Raw genomic sequence first — 20,792 nt, forward strand, 5'->3', positions numbered from 1 at the left:
GCCATCGGTAAGGTCGAACTTGCTGAGAGGTCGTATCATGCATTTGGCGAGGTTGGCTTGACAAGTACCGAGGTGTGCCCGGCGAGGTGCCCCAAACTCAGGGGTCGGGGCGTGTAATTGGAGAGGGCGCCCCAAGCTCGGTTGGGGGCGCGTTGGCAAATAAGGAGGGCGCCCCAAACTTAGCCGAGGCACGTCGGCGAATATCCGAAGTTGGAGGAGCTTTTGGTGAAGTCCGAGGTCGGGCTGATTCTAGGGCGAACCGAGGATACGTCTGGTCGACGTTGGTATCTGTTGGGCCGAAATTAGGTGGCTCTTTTGTTATGGGTTGGATGATCCATTTCTCCCCCCATTAATATTTTTTTAAAGATTTTATGAACTCTTAGGTGTAAAGATTCTAAAAAAAGGAGAGGAATTTGAAGAATGAGAAAAAAAATCTAGACAAAGAAAGATGTCACAAATGAAAGAGATGGTTTGATAAAAAAATGGATAAAGGCTACCGAGGTGGTAGCTCAATGGGAGCGTGATCTTACTTCCAACCAAGTGGTTCCAAGTTCGAAACGCACGGGCGTCGATTAAATTATAGAGACCGGATGCTCCCTGCTCGGACATGGGGTATGGAAGGGCGTATCGCTCTGTTGGTAACCTCGGTAGTGCCAGGTGTGACGTACTCACACGTGGTATTTGTACCGGAGCCCAGAAGGGTAACCGAGCCGGCCCATGGGTGGGGAGGGTATGAGTAAAACCGGCCCGGATGCCCAACATACGGTCATTTCTGTCCACATCGAACATTCTCCTTGCGGGGTGGGGGCCCAGTGGGTGCTGCTACGCGGGGGTGGGCTTGTTCCTTCCTCCCCCTTCCTCTTTTTTTTAGCAAAAAAAAAAGATGAAGAAACTTGACGAGAAAGAAAAAGAATGCCGCATATATATATATATATATATATATTAGTTTTTTTTTTTTATCACAGGTCTGATAACTCCGAGTATTTAATTTTTGGATTTTTTTTCCAGATACGGTAAAATAGAAAATCATCTAATGTTTTTCCAAAAAAAATAAATTATTAAATAAGGGACCAACTCAGGCTTGTAACCCACGTGGCACGTCGTCATCGATCTCGCATTAAACGCTCTCCCTCCCAATGGAGATCGAGTGAAGCCCTAAGCCTCTCTCCTCTTTTGCCTCGTCCTCCGACTCCCCGGAAGCTGACCTCCGCCGGCCGGCGACGGCGATATCGCCGCCGACCTCTTCCTCCTCCGCCATTCGCTAGCCCTCCTCGCTTCCGCCGGCATGAAACCCACCGACCATCGTTCCTCCAGCAACATCGCCGACCGGCTCCGCCTCCGACCATCCAAGCTGACGGTCGCCTCGGATGACCACCGACGAGGTAGGTTCCTCGCTCATTCTCTATATCTCTCTGGGATCTTTCCTACTACTAGCATGATCTTTGACAAATCTTGTTCAGAGATTAAGAAGACATCTAAATTTAGAAATAATCAAGGAATCGACCTTTTCTTTTCTTCTTCAAGAACCTAAAATTGATTGGTGATCTTTCATTCTGTATTCTGCCCACGGGACATAGATCAAGCTGTTGCTTCAATTGGAATTAGAAATGTCCTCTGATCCTGATTTTTTCAGATCTATTAGCCAAATGTCCAATCTGACATACTGGGAACTAACAACAACTTTTCAACAAATACATGTAATTAAGATTGGCCTCACCCTCGCAAAAGATCACCATAATTTCATCAGTAAGTACAAAAACTCATTAGATTACACAACATGATATATAAATTTATTTCGGAACCACTTTCAAAATGAACCTATAAAGACTAGCAGAAGATGGTTTCCAGATCAGTTCTGCTTGTGGTGTGTAATTTGATTGGTCAAAGAGCTCTTCACAACTTAGTTTGTTATCAGATTGACATAACTCAAGATTTTTTCCAAAAAGTCTAGCTAGAAGGTATTATTTGGATTTCTTAGTCAAGATGTTATATGAATTCCTTTATTCTGTATAAATACTTATGGTACTGCATAAGTACTCAAAATCTGTCTAGAGCATAGCTGATGGGGGACTAAATATTCACTCGTCTGGGTCCTCACTCCTCCCACTTCCTCATCCCCCTCGGTCCATGTTTAAGCCCTAGTATCCTCACCAAATTAATGGTCTAAACCCATTCAAATCCAATCACAAACACAATGATTAGCCCATGTTCAACCTAAATGGGTCCATGTTGCAGTATTTTCTAGTCTATATGTGCTATGGGGCCGATTCGCTCTGATACCATTTATCAGAACCAAGTACGTCACTCAAAAAAGCTAGTTAAAATGTGTTCTTTGGGTTCTTTGGTCTTATATAAGTACCTAAGATCTATCTAATGCATAGCCGATGTGTGACTAAATATATATCCGCTCAATCCTCATGCAATTAGTTGTTATATTTTGTTTAAATGCAATGTTACATATGAGTATAATTGTTCTTGTAAATGGAGAAACAAATGCAATTTGACAGATGAGCATAATTGTTCCCGTAAATGGAGAAACTATGTAATGACTGTGAATTGATGGACTAAGCATGCTTGAAGTTCCTAAAGGACAAGTGCAAGCTCTCCCTAGAATTTAGCTTCTAGGACCTGATACTTATGAAGAAGAAATAAAATCTTGAGTCCAAATCAAAAAGGGATAATTTTCATAACATAACAACTTGTTGATCGCCACCATTGATTTTTGAAAATTGCAAAGGAAATGTTGTTGCTAAGAATTAATTGGCCCTAGGCACCACGGCGAGAAGCGTGACGATGCTGGAGAGCTCGATGGTCGGCAGCTCTGGTCGAAATTGGAGGAGGCGAGCGACGCTCGGTCGCTGCAGCCGAGGTCCTTGTCGGATGGCAACCCTCCGACCTAAAACAACATAGACCAAAGAAGTCCTCTAACTGTAATGTATCCGGTGGGGGACCCTTTGATGTCTAAGTCAGTGTGGTAATTAGAAAATAGGAAGATGTTATTTTTAATCTTTTAGGGCATTCTTCTCCTTGCTTACCTTCTCTGCCCCCCTGTTTTATGTATATCTGGTGGAGGAGCCTACCTATCACCAAAGAATTAGCACATATGGATCGACCAGAAGTGATTGGCTCGAGTACGATCTGAACATTGGGCGATGCTTCACGTGCGGATGACGTCCTGCTTGTCACATCAGTGGGATCTCGATGATTACTAGGTCCTCTGGTTAAGATGTGGACAACTATGGAGAGCTTCTGATATGCAAGCTCGGCGGTATGGCGCTCGGCCCGCCCAATGGCCACTCCCGATCTACCACATATTGGCGTTGTGGTGTGTTTTAATTGGCCAAACTTTCTGGTGAGTTGTAGCTGGTTTGGAGGTGTATCATTTTTTTCCACTTCTGCAACCAAGCTGAGCTATCCTAGTCTGGCCGCGGAAGTAGTTTTTCTAGAAAGGTCGCTTTGATGAAGATCGCCGAGGAGCCTTTTCATTGAAAAAACGAAGATTTTCTAAGTCTCATATTTATGAAGGGTGTGGCATTGCTGTCCTTCCCGAAGCGGCGTCATCATGGGTGAGGTGTTCGTGAATTTAATAGGCGTCTGGGTCTCGACGACGATCCGAATGGGCCATCTTGGGGCGAACGCCCAAGAGACACGCGTCCAAGGCTAGATGAAGCGTCGCCTCGGAGGAACTTGCTTAAACCCTCGATGAATAGGGAAGCCTGTAGCTATAGCCCATTCACCTCGTTCTTTTACTCTCCAGAATCTGGAGAGAGAATGTGTGAAGTTGCAGGGCATGACTTGTATGCTTTCGTTGCAAGGTTCTTGTCCCGACTAGAACCTTGTCTTTGTTTCTTGGTGGGTTGTTTTGCTTCTTCTCCCATGTTGTCTTCTTCTCCTCGTCTTTTTTTTGTTTAAAGGATATTTATGGACCCATCCACTAGAGGTCGGTCTTCCGACGATGAGATAATAGGTCTGGGTTCTCCTGACCAGGTCTCTGTGGCCTCGAAGAAAGTTCTTCCTGAGGTACCTTTAGGTCCAAATACTGAGATAAGCCTTATGGAAAAGGCTGACCTTGATCGGATTCGGATGGCATTTTTTATTTCCAAGGACTTTGTCCTTGAGCGCCTCGGTCCTTTGGATCGAGTGACTTCGCTTAGGGAGAACCGGATAGTCCTGTATAAGTTCTTAAAAGTGGGACTAAGGCTCCTGATTCCGTCGGTTATCATCGACCGTTGGCCTAGTACCAACTTGTCCCCACACATCATTCCCAATGCTTGGAGGATGATTATGGGCTTTTTTTGCTTTGTTCGGCTTCAAGGGATCACCCCTACATCAGAGACGCTTCGGGCCTTCTTTCAAGGGAAGGCTCATTCTCGAAATAAGGGGTGGTGGTATCTTTCTAGTAGGAAGGGTTACAACGTCCTTCCTCCTGTTCCTTCGTCCATCTAAAGGGTCAGTATTTTTGTATGTTTTCGGCAATTTCTTGGGGTTTTCCGATCCCGTGGAGGACACCCAGGAGGCAAGCCTTGAGCCTCTTTTCGTTTTTGTCAGATGAAGAGCTGAGCCCATTAATCTTTTTCGTCTGATGAAAGCTCCATCTTTGGTCGAGTTATTTTGGCAGTTGGCCTTGGTTGATGCTAGCTCGAGTCCTGTTCCGTTTGTCGGTATATTTTCTTATCTTATTCTGTTTCTCTTTTGTCGATCTGAATCTATGACTAACTCATTCCTCTCCCGTTCTTGCAGCCATGAAGTTTGAGGTGGAAGAACTCTTCCGCTCCTTAAGGAAGAGGTAATCCGGCAATAGCCATTCTTCCTCAGATAAAAGGGGCGTACATGTGGGACCAGTTATTAAAATCAAAGAGGAGCCCGTCAGGGGACTATCATCGGAGGTGGAAGTGATTATTGCCCTCTCCATTAATGTATCATCATCTGCTCCAGCGGCCGCTTTGGTTTTTGGGATAGCTTCTGCGACTGTTCTAGTTTTGTCGGCTGCACTAGAGGCTTTTGATCCTTCTTCAGCTCCGACAGAGGGACCGCATTCTTCCATCGATTGCGTCCCCACTGGGCTACCGACCGAAGTGTTCGAGCCATCCTTCAACCCTCCTGCTAAGGGTGCGCGAGCGCCGACATCTTCACTCCAGCCAGTTCCACAGAGCACAGAGTCGGGACCTTTGTACCGAATTGGTCGGTGAGGGTCTCCGACTCAGTACTACACCAAGGCGATCCCCAGGTGATGTGGGAGATCGTCCATGGGTTCATGGTCCCTGGTGATGAGAAGCTGCAGCGGAGACCACTGGAGAGCGTGATCAACTTGTCCTACCGCACCATCGTTGAGGTAATCAGACTGGTTCTTCCATTTATTTGTTTTTTTTGAATAATCAATCTTTTCTTTGTTTTTGTAAGGAGTGTACGCCACCTGCGTACTTATTAAGATCATCCACTCCCATTAGTGGAGGTTGGAGGTCTTTGACCGCCTCCTTCGAGAGGCGGAGAGTAGCAAGGCCTATGCCGAGGCGGAGGCCGAGAAGAGAAGAGAGCAAGCCGAGGCGTAGACTCGCTTTCTTCGCTCCAAAGCCGAGAGTTCCCAAAGGGAGTTGGGACAGATAGCCGCTCGGCTGCGGGAGATGCAGCAGACCATCAACGAGGAAGGGACCCATGCGAGGAAGAAGGTTGACCTGAGGGACGCGATTGCTGCAGCTGAGCTTCGAGCCTCCCAAGTTGAGGAGAGGTTTACTTGGGCAGAGGATAGTGCTGCCCAGTCCAAGAAGAGGGCCGACCTCGCAACCAAAGAGGTTGTTTGGGCAAAGGAGGCCTCCCGTGCCGAAGAGAGGGCCCAACACGCTGTTGCGGATTACAAGGTTTCTGTAGAGTTCCGCAACGAGATGCTGGAGGCTGCCAAGAACTCCTTCAAGAAGGGATTTACCATCTGCTGGGGAAGAATCCATAAGGTGGCCCCTAAACTTAACCTCAGCTAGGTCACCTTCTCAGGCGAAGTGCTCGGACGAGGAGGCCAAGGAGTAGGGAGCAAGGCCAAGGAGTAGGTAGCGAGGCCAAGGAAGAAGAAGAGGATAAGGAGGAAGAATAGGAAGAAGAGGAGAGGAGAGACGAATGATTGTATTCGCCATTGTTGGTCTATTTTTTTCTTCTTCTCTCTTCTTTGTTTTTGTTTGTGTTGGCTCGGCGATGAGCCATTATTCTGTACTTCTCTTTCTTTTTCCGATGAATGAAATGAAAGTTTGCTCGTCTTTTTGTTTACTTGATGGCTCCATTTGAATCGATGTACTTTTCGTCTGAAAGGTTATTCGATTAGGTATAGGGATGCTCGGTAATCTTGCTATTATGCCCTTTGTTTCTCGGGATGATTGTCGAGGTTCCCACCTTGGTGACATAGCGGTTCCTGCTTGGTAGTTGCCTTTCATTGCTCGGGATGGTTGTCGAGGTTCCCACCTCGGTGACGCGATGGTTCCTATTCAGTAGTTGTTGTAGGGTAGGGTCCACTGTTTTCTTGGAAAGCTGTGCGTCATCATGTTGACCTATGGCCAGGGTCCAATGCGTCTTTCCTTAGCAAGGCTCGAACTTCAGTGAGGCAATAATCCCAAATGTTGCGGAGGCAAGTAAGGGCTCTTAGGAAATCCCATAATTGAATGTGGCCTGGCTAAAGGTTAGACACACATCCTTTAATCGGAGCTTAAATGCTTCGATTCCTGCAGTGGATCTTGTCTATAAATGGAATGAGATCAGTCTTTTAATTCTGTATCGAGGCAGGTACTTTGCTATTGGCCTTCACTCAGCTCTGGAGAGGTTGTAGCTTGGGCTCGTAGGAGTTCTCCACTAGCGGCTGGCCATCGATCCGGTGAGGATGGAGGCAGAGTCGAGAGTAGGAGCGACCTAGGGTGCGGAGCTGCATCATAACCTCCTTGGGTCAACAGTGGGATCGGAAAGTATGTCTCCGTGCACATTGGAGGACGAGGGCAAGGCTGCTTCTTCCTTAAGACACGGGTCTTCTACTATCACAAGACGTGAAAAGGTCGAGTCCTCGCTAAAGGACTTCGGTCGGGGACCATCGTGCCATCCTTCGAGAGAGCTGTGGCGGAAAGCAGTGGTTAGACTCCTTCTGGATGTTCTAGTCCGCAAAAAGTTCGGTCACCATCAGATTGCCCATGCTCTTGTATAGATAACCCGATTTTTATTTTTGTGTAAACACGCCTCCAGTTGGTTTGTGGCCTCCACTATAACTAGAATAATGAATAAAGACTCTCTTTTGCTTCGTCCTCCTTTTTTTGTTTTCATTCCTGTTTGCGCTTATAGTGCTTCTATGTATAGTGATTGTGTCCACTGTTGAATGGTTCTCTGCCATTTTGGTGCGCCGTCTTTGTCAATCAAGACATCAAGCTGTCCAGATGGGAGATCGCTCGCAGGACTGGTGCTGCGATTTTAACAACTTCTCAGGGCTTCTCCCATTTTCGACCTTTGGTGCAAGGGCTGGCCTTTTGCTAGGGTCGTTGTCAACCTAGAGAAATCGATTAGCATGCCGAGCGTTCGACGCAGAGGCCAGTCTCCTACTCGTGCCGTTTTAGACCTAGAGAGGTCAGTTGACACATCGAGCTTTCAGCACTGGGGCCGGTCTTCTACTTAGGCTGCTTTCAATCTAGAGAGGTCAGTTGGCACGCCAAGCCTTTAGCATGGGGGTCGACCTTGTACTTGTGTCGTTTTCGACCTAGAGAGATCGGTTGGCACACCAAATCTTCGATGCAGGATCCGGTCTTCTGCTTGGGTCGTTTTTGACCTAGAGAGGTTGGTTGGCATGCCAAACCATTGGCGTGGGGGGCCGGCCTTTTGCTCAGGCCGTTTTTGACCTAGAGAGGTCGGTTGGCACATCGAGCTTTCGACACGGGGGTCGGTCTTCTGCTTGGGTTGTTTTCGATCTAAAAAGGTCGGTTGGCACGCTAAGCCTTCGACGCGGGGGCTGATTTTTTGCTTTGGCCATTTTCGACCTAGAGAAGCCGATTGGCATGCCAAGCCTTCGACGCTGGTGTCGGTCTTCTGCTTGGGCTGTTTGCAACTTAGAGAGGTCGGTTTGTACGCCAAGCCTTCGAAGTAGAGGCTGGTCTTCTGCTTAAGTCGTTTTTGGCCTAGAGAGGTCGGTTGGCACGCCAAGTTTTTGGCATGAGGGTCGGTCTTTTGCTTGGGTCATTTTAATGTAGAGAGGTTGGTTAACACACCAAGCCTTCGGCGCAGGGGTTGATCTTCTACTATAGCCGTTTTCGACTTAAAGAGGTTGGTTGGCATGCCAAGTCTTCGGCGCGGGGGTCAGTCTTCTGCTTGGGCCATTTTCGATCTAAAGAGATCAGTTAGCACGCCAAGCCTTTGGCATAGGGGGCGGCCTTCTATTCGGACCGTTTTTGACATAGATAGGTCGGTTGGCGCATCGAGACTTCGGCGTAGAGGTCGGGCTTTTGCTTGGGCTATTTTTGACCTAGAGAGGTCGGTTGGCACGCCAAGCCTTCGGCGCGGGCCAGCCTTCTGGCAACCACCATGAAATGCTTCCTTCCAGGGTGACAGAGTAAGCGATCTTATTAGATAATTTCAACTTACAAGATCGCTTCGTCAAGCTTTATTGATGGTACATCCAGAGGTTGGCAGAATTCTATGTTCGGGGAATGGTTGTTCCCTTCAAATGTTCGAGGTGATAAGCTCCAGGTCAGACGACTTCAAATATTTTGTGGTCTCTCACAATTAGGTGAGAGTTTGGCTCTCTCGGTTGGCTGGGAGACTTCGGCCCTCCTTAATACCAGGTCCCTAGGTTGGAAGAGTTTATATTTCACCCAAGAATTGTAATATCGGGCTACTCGATGCTAGTAGGCAGCCATGCGGATCTGAGCTCGTTGTTTGGTTTCCTCCAGCATGTCGAAGTTGACTCATATATGCTCTAAGTTCTGCTGAACCTCTAGGAAGTCGACCCGGTGCAATGGTAGTCCAATCTCCACTGGGATCACAACCTCGACTCAATACGTGAGTGCTAAAGGCGTCTCTCTTATCGAGGTTCAGGGTGTGGTCCAGTAGGCCTAGAGGATGTTGTAGAGCTCGTCAGCTCAGAATCCTTTAGCCCTTTCCAGCCGTGTCTTCAGGCCTTTTTATAGAGCTTTTCCTCCAGCAAGACATAGCGTGCGACCTGACTCTTTAGTCGTTGTGCCTCTCGCCACTCCTGCGGAAGTTTGTCGTCTCGGAGGTTGTCCACAATCGCGTCCATCCAGCTGGGCTCAAGCTCGGCCTGCAGTATAGAAATTCGTTCCTCAATGCTCAGGCAATCAAGCACCTCAAGGTAGGTGGCTTGATGGAGGTCAGGGTAGTCCAAGGTAGCCCACTTTGATAACAGGTCGGCTTGGGCACTTTCTAACCTCGAGATTTGCAAAATCTCAAGCGCTTCAAAGGCTGAGGAGGCTTTTTGGACTTTCTGCAAGTATCTTTCCATAATCTGGGACCTTGCTTCGAAATCTCCTCGAACTTGCTCCACTACTAGTTGGGAATTGGTGAAGACTTTCAAGCATTGAACCCGAAGCTTTTGGGCGAGCTTTAATCTGGTCAGAAGAGCCTCATACTTTACCTCATTGTTCGAGGCTTTGAACCCGAAGTATAGTGCGTATTCGTCTACGACCCCTTCCGGGCTAGTTAAGGTCAATCCTACCTCACTTTTGTTGACGTTGGAGGATCCATTCACGTGAAGCGTCCACGAATCCCCCAACTCATGGGGCGTCATTCATGCTGGGCTCCCCAGATGCTCGGGGACTAAGCACTTAGAAAGTTTGCGATTGGCAGGTTAAGAAAGTAAAAAATTTTGGTAGTTATGGATTTTATTATGGTTTTTTTCTCAGAGGGAGATGAGAGAAGGGGTGGTCTTTGGTGAGTGATTGGGGTGGTGATGGTCACTAAAAAAATAAGTACTCTCAGAGGCTTAGGAAAGAACATGGGAAGGTGGCTTTTAATTGCTGCTGTTTTACTTTGATTCATGTGATTTGTAGAGATTATTTAGTATGGAGTAGAATGTTGAATTTTTTAAAAAAATTAGAGTCTTTTATATAATAAAACTTTGTATAGTTTGATTACCTCCTAATAATCAATAAGAACGTGATTATGTTGCAGAAAACTATAACATAGTGTGGCATTTGCTAGTTAGAAAGTTGTTTCTTTTATTCTAACTGAGAGAATATTAGCATAGTTGATATAGCATCAATCACTGTAGTCTGTGCGATTTTATTAAGACCTTTTCAAGCTTAGTATGTATGCATGAAGGTCCAACCTTGGGCTAATTAAGCCTATGAAGGCTTGCTGATATGAGGAAATTTCTGTTTCTGAAAAATGACAAGCTTATTTCTATGTCTATCAAAATTGAATGGAGTTCCAACCTTGAGCTAAGTTAGATGTATACCCTTTTATTTTTGGGTTTTTTACGTACATACCCTCCTAAATATTAGAATCTGCGTAAATACCCTCCCAAAGCTTTGCGTACAAGCTTATTTCTATGTCTATCAAAATTGAATACCCTTTTATTCATGCTGCAATACTTTGAATAGTGACTGGCGCCTAAAGCTTTTCATTTAGGAGCATGGAATGCCGTACCGGCCGGTACGGGCTGGTACGTACCGGTCCGGTCCTAGACCGGTACCGGAACGGCAAAAAAACCGGTATTTTCCGGTTTTTTATCCGTACCGGCCGGTTCGGGCCCGTACCGGCCTCGTACCGGTGCGAACCGGCCGGTTCGCACCGGTACGAGGCCGGTTCGGTACGATTTTTTTTTTTTTTAGAACCACAGCGCCGCGCGCTGTGGTTTTTGAAACCATCGCGTACCGTACCGGTACCGGACCGGTACCGTACCGGTCCGGCCGGCCACCGGTACGGCGACCGGTACCGGTACGGCGGACCTTGTTTAGGAGTTATAGTTTGGGTCCAGAAAGTTTCCCAGTTGGCATTTCTTAGATAAAGATTAGATCCTAATTTTAAGTGATTTTAGTTGGAGGCAAATTAGTGAGAAAAAAAGAAGGGTGATTGTTGATTTGCTTAGGAGATTCATTTTCCAAAAGTGCTTGTTGGAAATAGGTAAGTTGAGAGTCCTTTTTTGAGTACGAAGTAATGTTTTCTTGTTGTTTTGGCCTTTTTAATTAAGGATATATATAAAGTGAAGAATTTGAAAGTTGTAGTGTTATTTGTTTGAAGAAAAATATTTTAGCAAGGTTTAGCCTTGTCATTTTCTCTGTCTCCCCTTCTTAACTCTGAATCTCTTCTGTCTATGATTTGCTAAATGTGTGATCTCTTTTCTTTACTTTAATTGCACTATATCCAATATATTGATATAGAGAACTTGCTGTGTGCCTATTTTGCTTTTAATTTGATCGAAAAACTGATGTTATTTGATTCTTTTTTATCATAACTTACAAAACTTCGCCCCCTGTCCTATTTCTGCAAATTGGACTGGAAGCTGAATGTTTGTTCGTCTGATCTTCCATGCATATGTAGTCTATTCCTAAGTGTCACCTTTTTTTGGCTGCTAGAGTTTCATAAAGCTGAGTTTTGCAATATTATCTTGATAATTACAATTTGGTATTTGCCGTGATGAACCCTTATGCAAAGATAGAGTTGTATTCAAGGATATCATGGTAAAGCAATAATAATACTTATGGTTTGAATAAAGAAAGTCTCTGGCATTCTAGCAAGAGATAGCAAAGTTAAGGATTTTGCTGGACTTGATATAATGTAGACTGAATTATTAAATGAGAATTAATGGATCATAAGCTCTGTGGGAAAAGCTCAATCTGAAGAATGATTTGCAATATATTGAGACAGTGGCATTCTTACAAGGGAAGGATGAGGCCTGCCAAGCTAGAAATATTCTTTCATTTTGTGTTGTTCCTCCAATGTAATTTATGTTCGCTTGTGGTTTGATACTTGAAGTTAGTTGACTTCAGTTGGTTTAATGCCATATAGTTATCAACTTCTAAGGTGTATTTTTTAAAAAATCCAAAACCCTGATTCTTCTCTTTTTCTTTATTCAATATTTTTCAATTAATAGAGTTGAGATTTTACAAAATATCATGCAAACATAGAAATTTAGAATCCCATGCTTCTACGATTACATTGAATATGATTTTACATTTTTTACTTTTGTTTAATCATTACTTGTAATTTCAAAAGCAAAAAATTAGAAGTACGTAATCATCACATATCATGATTTTGTAATACTTCCAAATGTACCCTCATTTGTAGTGCCTGTAAATCATAATCAGTATGCTTTAGTTATCTTCATCAACACCAAAATACATTTAATTTATTGATCTATTGATCTTATGATGTGATTCATTTGATCTGTTGATCTTATGATGTGATTCATTTGATCTATTGATCTTGTCGTTTAGGTATTTTTTTTTTAATCTCATTAGTTTCTGATTGTATAGTCAGTAGAAATAACCTTGCATCAGAAGCTGGGACCTTTCAGAGAATCTGCCGTCATATCTGTGCGACATGTTCCTCATGGGTGGGACTTGGGAGGGATTGATAACATGAGACGAGAGGTTGGTGAATCAGGAGGGAAAAGGCAGGCCAATCTTCAAGTTCAAGGCTTTTAAGATGCTGGAAAGCACCTTTATTGGGACATAATGGTACCCAAAGTAGTGAAATTTGCAGGATTGATGGCCTTCCTAATCCAGCTTGCTTCTCCATCTTCTTGCCTCACTGCCTCAGCCCTTGCCACTTCAAAGGGACATATTGCAAGAAATTTAGATAGGCCCTAGAGTCTAAATATCCCTTTGTCCTGGCCATTCACAAAATTGCTCATCTTTCTGTACCAGAGCATGCCTGTATGAAGAACATGGTGCAATATTGTTCATATTCTTTGTAATTGGACATGTTGATGATGCCATACATCCTTGGGTCCAATAAAGTATGATGTGGAAGTTGCATGAAAAACGTAAGACACAACTTAATGGACATTGGTGAATGATAAGAGAGTCACTGGTTGATGGAAAAAGTAGGCCTAGATAGGAACAACTGGTCAACTCATAAAATTCAATGTCAAAAGCATGGGTAATGCTATTTTGGTAATACCCATGGTTATTTGGTGTAACCCTAATTCTTCATCAAGTTATAGCTTGGCATTCCCTCATCCATGATCTTAATTTTTTTACAATGGCCTACATCAGAACTAAATTTGGTTAACATATTGTGAAGAAAGCCAACATATTTATGCCTTCCATTCCATAAATTCAAAGATAAGATTTCATCAGTTGCTATTCAATTTTTAGTTTGTTCCTTCTCTTACCAGAGTGCTGGGATCTCAAGATTTGTGATTTTCTGCTCAATAAATTTAGCAAAATAGAAAGATTAACATTTCTTATTTTATTGTTAAAAAAGCATTAGCATATCTTGATAGCAATTTCATTTTTTATAGCAATGCTGAGATGCCTTTTTTTTGTTTCTGTGTGATCTCATGTTTGCAAATGTTCTTATCAGAAAACTGACATATAGGTTTGAACCTAGTGAACTGTTTTATCTATAAGGATATATGAGGGAAGTCCCCATTTGAGATTAGTTCACCCTTTAAGGCAAAACAGTGCGGCACATTCTAATGATGTCTGTGTATGTCATTCTTTTGTTGTTGCAGTATGTAATCGGAGCCGTTCCAAGATCATAACAAGGCAAGCAGCTAAAATGTTAGAAAGCTCCGAAAATTCCAAAGAGTCTTTCTATGATTCCCTTCCTCAATACAGGAGGTCCCGAAGACTTAAAAATGTTAGCCGGACCAACTCCAGCAATGACAAGAAGCTAGATACCAATGTGTTTGAGTCCTACTTAGAGTGAGTTCCACATCCGTAACAGAAGCAGCTTGTGCATGATATCCACCTTTCTGTAAAAATGTTGTTTTTTCCTGTCTAGGGATCTATGGAGCAGGATATCAGAAGAGAAGAGGAGCTCCTGTACATATATTGATTGTTTATGGTTTTCTTTGTACAAGGATAAAATGACAAAAGAAAAGGTGCTTAGGTGGATTAAGAGGAAACAGATCTTTTCAAGGAAATACGTTTTTGTCCCCATTGTTTGTTGGTGGGTTTTGCTTTCTTATAAATATTTCTTTCTTATTCACTAAAAAAAAGTTCTTTCTTTTAAAACTAGTAAAAACAATTAATATTTCTTGACATTTTAATAGGAGACACTGGAGTCTTCTTATTTTATGTAACTTTGGAGAAAAAAAACAATCAAAAACAAAAAAACCGTGCATGTTGTTGCTTGATTCACTTCAAAGTACGGAACCAAAGAGGTTGGAGCCACACATAAGAAGGTTTGCTTTTGTGCTCTATTTTTGCTCCTTCAGACACCATAAATAATTGAAATTGTTCTTTATCTCTCTCTAGTGTTAGTCTTCTTCTTGTTCTTTCAGGTTTGTGCTCGACATTTATAAATCAGAGGGAAGAAAAGAGGGGGATGATTTTATATCAAAAATTCCTCTCTTAATTCCTAAGGTAATGATGCCACATTATGGTCTTTTATGGTAGTTTATGGTTTCCCAATCATTGTCACACAAGTGCTTTGCAGGTGCCACAACAGACAAATGGTGAAGAATGTGGCACATTTGTACTTTATTTTATATACCTCTTTCTCCAAAATGCTCCTGAGAATTTCAATCAAGAGGGATACCCTTACTTTGTAAGTTATACTTTAAACATCTCCTTACACTTTAAACATCTCCTTACTTGGTACATTGTCTTGTGCATAGATTAGAGCAAGTTTGTATCTTATTTTTTTTCTTTCTTTATCCTTCAGCTAACAGAAGAGTGGTTTTGTTTGGAAGACTTGGAGATCTTCCGTAAAGAAATTTATTCAGTTTGGATGTAAGTTTGGAGTTTGTCATCTAGAGATTTAACATGTATAGGAATTGTTGATTTGTTAGCATGCATAGTTTCCGTGGTTATCAGCAACTTGTAGTCTATTAAACACATGGAGTATTTATATCAGCAACTTGTACTGCCATTAATTTAGACTACTTCAAGTCAGCTGTCTTATTATAAGTAGCTAGAAGAACAGTTCAGCTTGGTTAGTTGCTTGCTTTAAATGCCTGACTTAATTTTCTTTTTTGCTGAACTATATACTAAACATTAAATCTTAAGTAAAAGATCTGATAGTTCTAAATAAAAAATGGGTCATCTAGATCTGAGGTGCTCACTATTGATGTTGATACACAGCTTCAAAAATGCCAAGAAAAGTCTTATCTTTTGGAAATCTCTAAGCTATGCATCAAGCAGGTGCAAGAATGGATGATGTCCATTGTGTTGGTGTGCTAAAACATATGATAAGGCATTTAAATTGAGAATCCTTTTTGTTTTAATCATGATCTATATTTTTTTTTTTTGACGAAAATGATCCATGCATCTTGAAACAAGTATAAATTGGAAAAAAGAGGAAAAATTACCGGAACACCCCCTCAACTTAGGATCATTTTCACTTAGTACCCCTTGAGTTTTAATTTGGTCTTTGAAATTAGTTAAGTGGTTCTATGTGGTCACTCCATTTATCTCTATTTATTTGAGCTCATTGGATTCCATCAAGTGATGGTCATATGACATATTTAGGGCTAAAATGCCCTTGAAGCTATTATCCACATAGAGGAGGAGGAAGCCCAAAAATCCAAGAAAAAGATAGCAACAAGAACAAGAAGAGGAAGAGGAAGAAAAATCCTACTAGAAGCCGACCTAGGAAAAGAATCCCTTGCTTGTCATTGTCTTCTCCTTTCGATCTAACAATGGTTACAAGTAGATTGAGGACAGAGCTGGCTTCCTTCTAGAAGTCGACCTAGAAAAAAAAATCCTACTAGAAACCAACCTAGGAAAAATTCCCTCCCTTGTTTTCCTCCGTGATCAGGTTGGTGAGGACCTTGAGGGTACAACGGAGATGGCCCACATGGAGTGTCTTGTGGGAAGGATCAAGGGTGACAAGGAGAATCTCGAGTGCTTTCACTGTCGGATTTGGTCGATCCCATCCCTAATAGCATTGCAGACATCGAGGGCTTTTGATTCCTCACTCGAGGAAGTCAAAGATGAGGTAGTTGAGAGGGGTGCGTGGGGGGATTCCCTTGTTGTTGAAAAGGATCAAGAACTCTTCTGGGCAATTGAGGAAGGTGTCCAGGAGCTTCCAGACCCAGGACAAGGAGAGGAGGTCCACTTTGCCATCGGCGGAGGATAGGTGGAGGAAGAGGACTATGGTAATCCGATGGCAAGTGGAAAGAATTGATAGATTTGTGCTTAATGGGACTGCATTTAATGCCGCCGACTCTCAGCACTTGGTGGAGATGGGGGATAGGATCTCATCTCATAGAGGGATGGTGAGAAAGGAGAGAGAGAGGGAACTTGGGAGAGGAGGGGTGTATTTTGGGAAGAAACAAAGAAAAGAAGAGATGAGGGGTAATTATGACCTTTTAGAATTTAGACAATATCTTAACAATAATGGATGTCGAGTGGGGCTCGAGGCCATACTGAACCACTTAACTAACTTCATGGACCATATTGAAACTTTTAAGCTCTATGGGTACAAGTAAAAATGACCCAAAGTTAAGGGGTTTCAAGTAATTTTTCCAATAAATGAATTTCGATCCTTCGATCATTGCATATAATTTTATTATATTATTAAAGTTGTCCATTTTGGCACCTAGTTGATGATAAATGAGAGACCACTAGAACATTTGATTTTTGGTTTTTTAAAATGTTAGGGGTGCATATCACAATTAATGGTGTGCATCTTCAATTTCAAGGGTCTATCGTTGATTTTGAAGCTTTAAATCTTTAACAAAGATAAAATGTTTAATGTGTGTTTTAATCTTTTTTTCTTCAAGAGAGCTAAAACTTTTAGTAGTGCAGGTTTTGGGAAAATTGGCCTTTTAAAATTGTTGAGTGGTTATACTAGAATTCTAATTCTAGCTTAGCAACCAGCGTTGAATCCCCAAGTGGTAAAAAATGTGGACCTTAATAATGAATGCCCTAGAACTGTCAAGATGTATCATAGTTCTTACTCACCATCAACGTCGACGAAACCGGCCGATTCCGCCCGTTTCAAACCGTACCGGTGGCTCATCAGTACGGTTTTGACTCAGAAAATTGGATGCCATCCCGGAGACGGAGGAGAAGAAAAGAGAGAGCGGGGGAGGGAGGGAGAGAGAGAGGATGCCGGCGGAGGACCAGCGAAACCCAGTGGAGGCCGGCGCTGGAGAAGAAAGAACCCTGGGAGAGGCAAAACGAGAGAGAAAAAGAGCGAAAGAGAGCAGGGGAGGGAGGGAGGGATGCCGGCGGACGGTGGCGGAGCCCGGTGGAAGCCGGCGGAGGCTGCGAGGGGGCCGGCCTCGGGGAAGAAGGCCGCTTAAGCAGTCGAATCTTGTTTTGTTCGAAACAGGGGTCATCCGCTTAAAAAATTTGAAGATTGGTGTGGTTGAGGTCTAAATTAGGCTTAGTTAGTTTGCTGGTTGTATTGGGTCTTAAGAGGTAGGTATTTCTTATTTTCTTACAATTCTCGTACTTCATTTAGAGATATTTTCTTAGTGCATTTCTGAGTCCTTTTATGAGAAGGACTATAATCTAAAGGCTCTATTTTAGGTCTAGGTTAAGTTAGGAATGTTTTAGACTCATTAGGCTTGTGATTTGGAAAGATTTTGTTGGTCTTTCATGTGGAACCCAATGGAGTTACGACTTTAATGGAGGCTTTTGTTGGTTAGGAATCATATTTTAAGTCAAACTCCTTTGTCCATTATGGGTAAGCCAGAAGTTTTTTTTATGATTAGGAGACGTTGTTTTAGGGTTGTTGTTTATCTAATATTTCTAGTATTTTCAGATAATATGGTAAGTAATATGTAATCCAGAAATGTTATAAATACGGGTATTGTTGCTTGAGTTTTGGAAAATATGCTGAGTAAAATGTTTTTAAAATAATTTAGTTGATACATGTGTAATGTGAGTATCATATGTGACTTTACTATGACTTGTTTGCTAGTCTCTAAAATTGTCTTTAATCTTGTTATCGATGCTCTTGGTGCGGCGATCTAACATAACTTTTATTTTTCCCACAGGAGCAAGGGTATTACTCATGTTCAATAACCAAAACATCCTCAGTCCAATCTCTTATTTCTGTTTGATTGAGAAGCATAAATGGCATATTTTGGTTAGAACAATCCAACCCCCGTCATCTCTTTACTCTGGCGCCATACTTAGTATTTTAACAATGATGGAGATACTTTTTAAATATGTTTCTTTTTAGCATGCTGTAAACCTGCTGTCATACATTTTTTTCAAATGTTGTGGCATGTGCCATTCTCATGCATCTAACAGTATGCCATTCTTCTGCATGCCAGTTTTTCTCATGATTGCAATGGGCCAATCCATGCAATGGGGACTTCTGAAACACCGGAAAAGTTCTCAAAGTTATAAAGGGCTCCTTTCGCACTAACCTATGATTCCTTCCAAACAACTGTCACCTTCTTGGTGATGATTACCCCGTAGGGGTATGTAATGAGCTCAAGTTTGTCTATACTTTGTTTGTGCACATATAAATTCAGAGATTTTCTCAACAAATTTGTTGGATAAATGTTTGCCTGATTTTGCTGTGGATTTGAGCCATGTCGCATCTTCTATTATATGGTGGAACTTGAAGTTTGGCCTATAGTATGTATACAAATATGCGCCAGCCTCCGCATGAGAATATGCTGCTGTGGATTTGGGCTTGCTGTCTTAAGACAGGTTATCAGCTGCTGTGATATAAAGGCAATCATGTATGCTTCTGATGCTCTGCAGCGTATGAAGTCTTGATTTATCTTGCTTTTGACTGCATAGTTTCTGTATAAACCTAAATCAAGGAGAGATTGCATCTCAAAGAAGTGGATTGTGAAACCTGGAGGGGTTTCATTGTTTGGATTCTGCCCATACTAACTGAAATCACATGCTGTGCCTTTCCGCCTGGATCTGATTCATACATCTGAATGCTGTCCATTATCATGTTACTTTAGAAAAATCTAACAAATTAGAAACAATGTGTCATAAGATTGTGCATGGTAAATTCATCACATGTGATTGATTCAAGAGGAAGGTGTATTTGACTGATGATTAATTCCAAATGAAATATTGGAACTAGGTTTCTTTTTTGCTACTGGAATTTCAGGCAATAAATATGCTCTCTTTTTTTTCTGCATAGACTTTTCAGTAAGGCATCACCCTAGACGGTCTGTATTTACTTCTTCGACTTCAACTGGCAATGTGCAGGGAGCAAGAGAGTTCAAGAGTTTTGGCTCTACCGGTTCTTACTCGGGAGAGGCCAGACGACTAGTCTGGGTGCCGACAGGGAGGTCGCAGGTGCACGCCAAGGATATTTATCTGTTGATGAGCCGAGAGCCAGGCCGGCAGATAGAGGAGGGATAGATTTGGAGGATATGGATTCATCCGCGTGTGGTGCTCTTCATCTGGAAGGTGGCATAGGGCTGTCTACCGATCAGGAACTTGTTAGCATGGCGTGGGATGAGGGTCACTCAGGGTTGTGAGGTGTGCATAGATACCGAGGAGACTATTGGTCATGTTCTACTGCAATGTCCTAAAGCTAGAGAGATTTGGAGGAGATCATCAGACCTATTGCCCCACTCAGTCGAGTTGGTACAGGATTTGATTCATTGGTTGAGGGTTTCCATGCGGAAGCCTAGTACTGTTGAGGCAGGGATTCGCTGGGCATATTTGGCTTATTATATTTGGTTAGACATGAATGCTGGCTTGTTCGAGGGCAGGAGGTTACCACCGAGGATGGTGGTGGACAGAGCGATACGTCATACGAGGAAGATCACCACAGCTGCTGCGAGGTTCTCTTCTGGGATGGCCGGGGACATCTGGGGTACTCTTTTCGCTGTCACAGTGTTCAGGTTCGCCCTTGTTTCTTGGGTACCCTCACCCTCCGGTTATCTCAAAATGAACTTGATGGTAGTATGTCGGTGGATGGATTGTCCGGAGGTGTTGGTTTTGTGATCAGAGATCATCTCGAGAGGATGATAGTAGCTGGTGGCTATGGTACGCCTGGACTTACTGCTGTTGGGATGGAGCTACGAGCAGCTTGGGAAGGAATATCCTTTGCCAGGCAGGTACTGGGTGTTGAGCGTCTATGCCTTGAGGGGGACTCCTCTGTGGTGATTGACTGGGTTCGAGGATTGGACAGAAAAAATGGTGATGGTCATCCTCTTATCCATGACACTCGTAGGTTGGCTCAGGAACTGAGCGATTTTTAGGCTTTACATGTTTTTCAGAAGGCAAACAATGCAGCAGACTGGGTTGCCTCCTATGTTGCCTGGCACTTCAGAGGATTTTATGGACATCGATATGAGAGATACCTCCTACTCTGTATTCTTTTCTTTTTTCTGATATGGCTGAATGTACTTACGTTAGAGCTATATGAAATGTCGTTTTTACCACACAAAAAAGAGAGAGTTCAAGAGTCTCAAAAATATTTTACTTGCAGCTTCGAAGTTAGAACATTTCTCGTACGGCAAGTTCCTTCTTTGGCTATATTAAAACATAAAGCTACTGCATTGCCCTGAACATATATTACCGTTTATTTAAATAATTTTGCTTTATTACTAGGATTGCTGGGGGGGGGGGGGGGTCAGGTTGGATTAGGGATTGGCACAGTCCAAATTCAATCCGTATCTAAATATGGTCAAAAATTGAATTCAAATGTAGTCCAACTCCATTCAAGTGGGATGAAATTAGATTTAATGTTGATTTTATCAATCCATCCAA

General features: G+C 42.9%; 1 protein-coding gene across 12 annotated transcripts; it reads left to right on the forward strand.

Moving 5' to 3' along the window:
* Positions 1 to 1,090: 1,090 nt before the first annotated feature.
* Positions 1,091 to 20,593, forward strand: LOC103717170 (Cysteine proteinases superfamily protein). 12 transcript variants are annotated; one of them, XM_088706675.2, is made up of 10 exons: positions 1,091 to 1,382; positions 13,649 to 13,841; positions 13,921 to 14,088; positions 14,192 to 14,323; positions 14,423 to 14,504; positions 14,578 to 14,688; positions 14,806 to 14,873; positions 18,092 to 18,183; positions 18,374 to 18,523; positions 19,278 to 20,593. In XM_088706675.2, exons 1-8 carry the CDS (start codon positions 1,286 to 1,288, stop codon positions 18,117 to 18,119), a joined length of 879 nt encoding a protein of 292 aa, XP_088562801.1. In that variant the 5' UTR covers positions 1,091 to 1,285; the 3' UTR covers positions 18,120 to 18,183; positions 18,374 to 18,523; positions 19,278 to 20,593. The 12 variants fall into 12 exon arrangements, with proteins under 12 accessions (XP_088562801.1, XP_088562810.1, XP_088562803.1 ...); XM_088706681.1 differs by lacking the exon at positions 19,278 to 20,593 and having other exon boundaries at positions 1,104 to 1,382; positions 13,649 to 13,682; positions 13,755 to 13,841; positions 18,374 to 18,606; XM_088706682.1 differs by lacking the exon at positions 19,278 to 20,593 and adding an exon at positions 4,741 to 5,332 and having other exon boundaries at positions 1,105 to 1,382; positions 18,374 to 18,606.
* Positions 20,594 to 20,792: the final 199 nt, after the last annotated feature.

This window comes from Phoenix dactylifera, chromosome 11, assembly GCF_051530095.1.
Source record: "Phoenix dactylifera cultivar Ajwa chromosome 11, Ajwa_hap1_PhDact_Kaust_v1.1, whole genome shotgun sequence".
Taxonomy (NCBI): domain Eukaryota; kingdom Viridiplantae; phylum Streptophyta; class Magnoliopsida; order Arecales; family Arecaceae; genus Phoenix; species Phoenix dactylifera.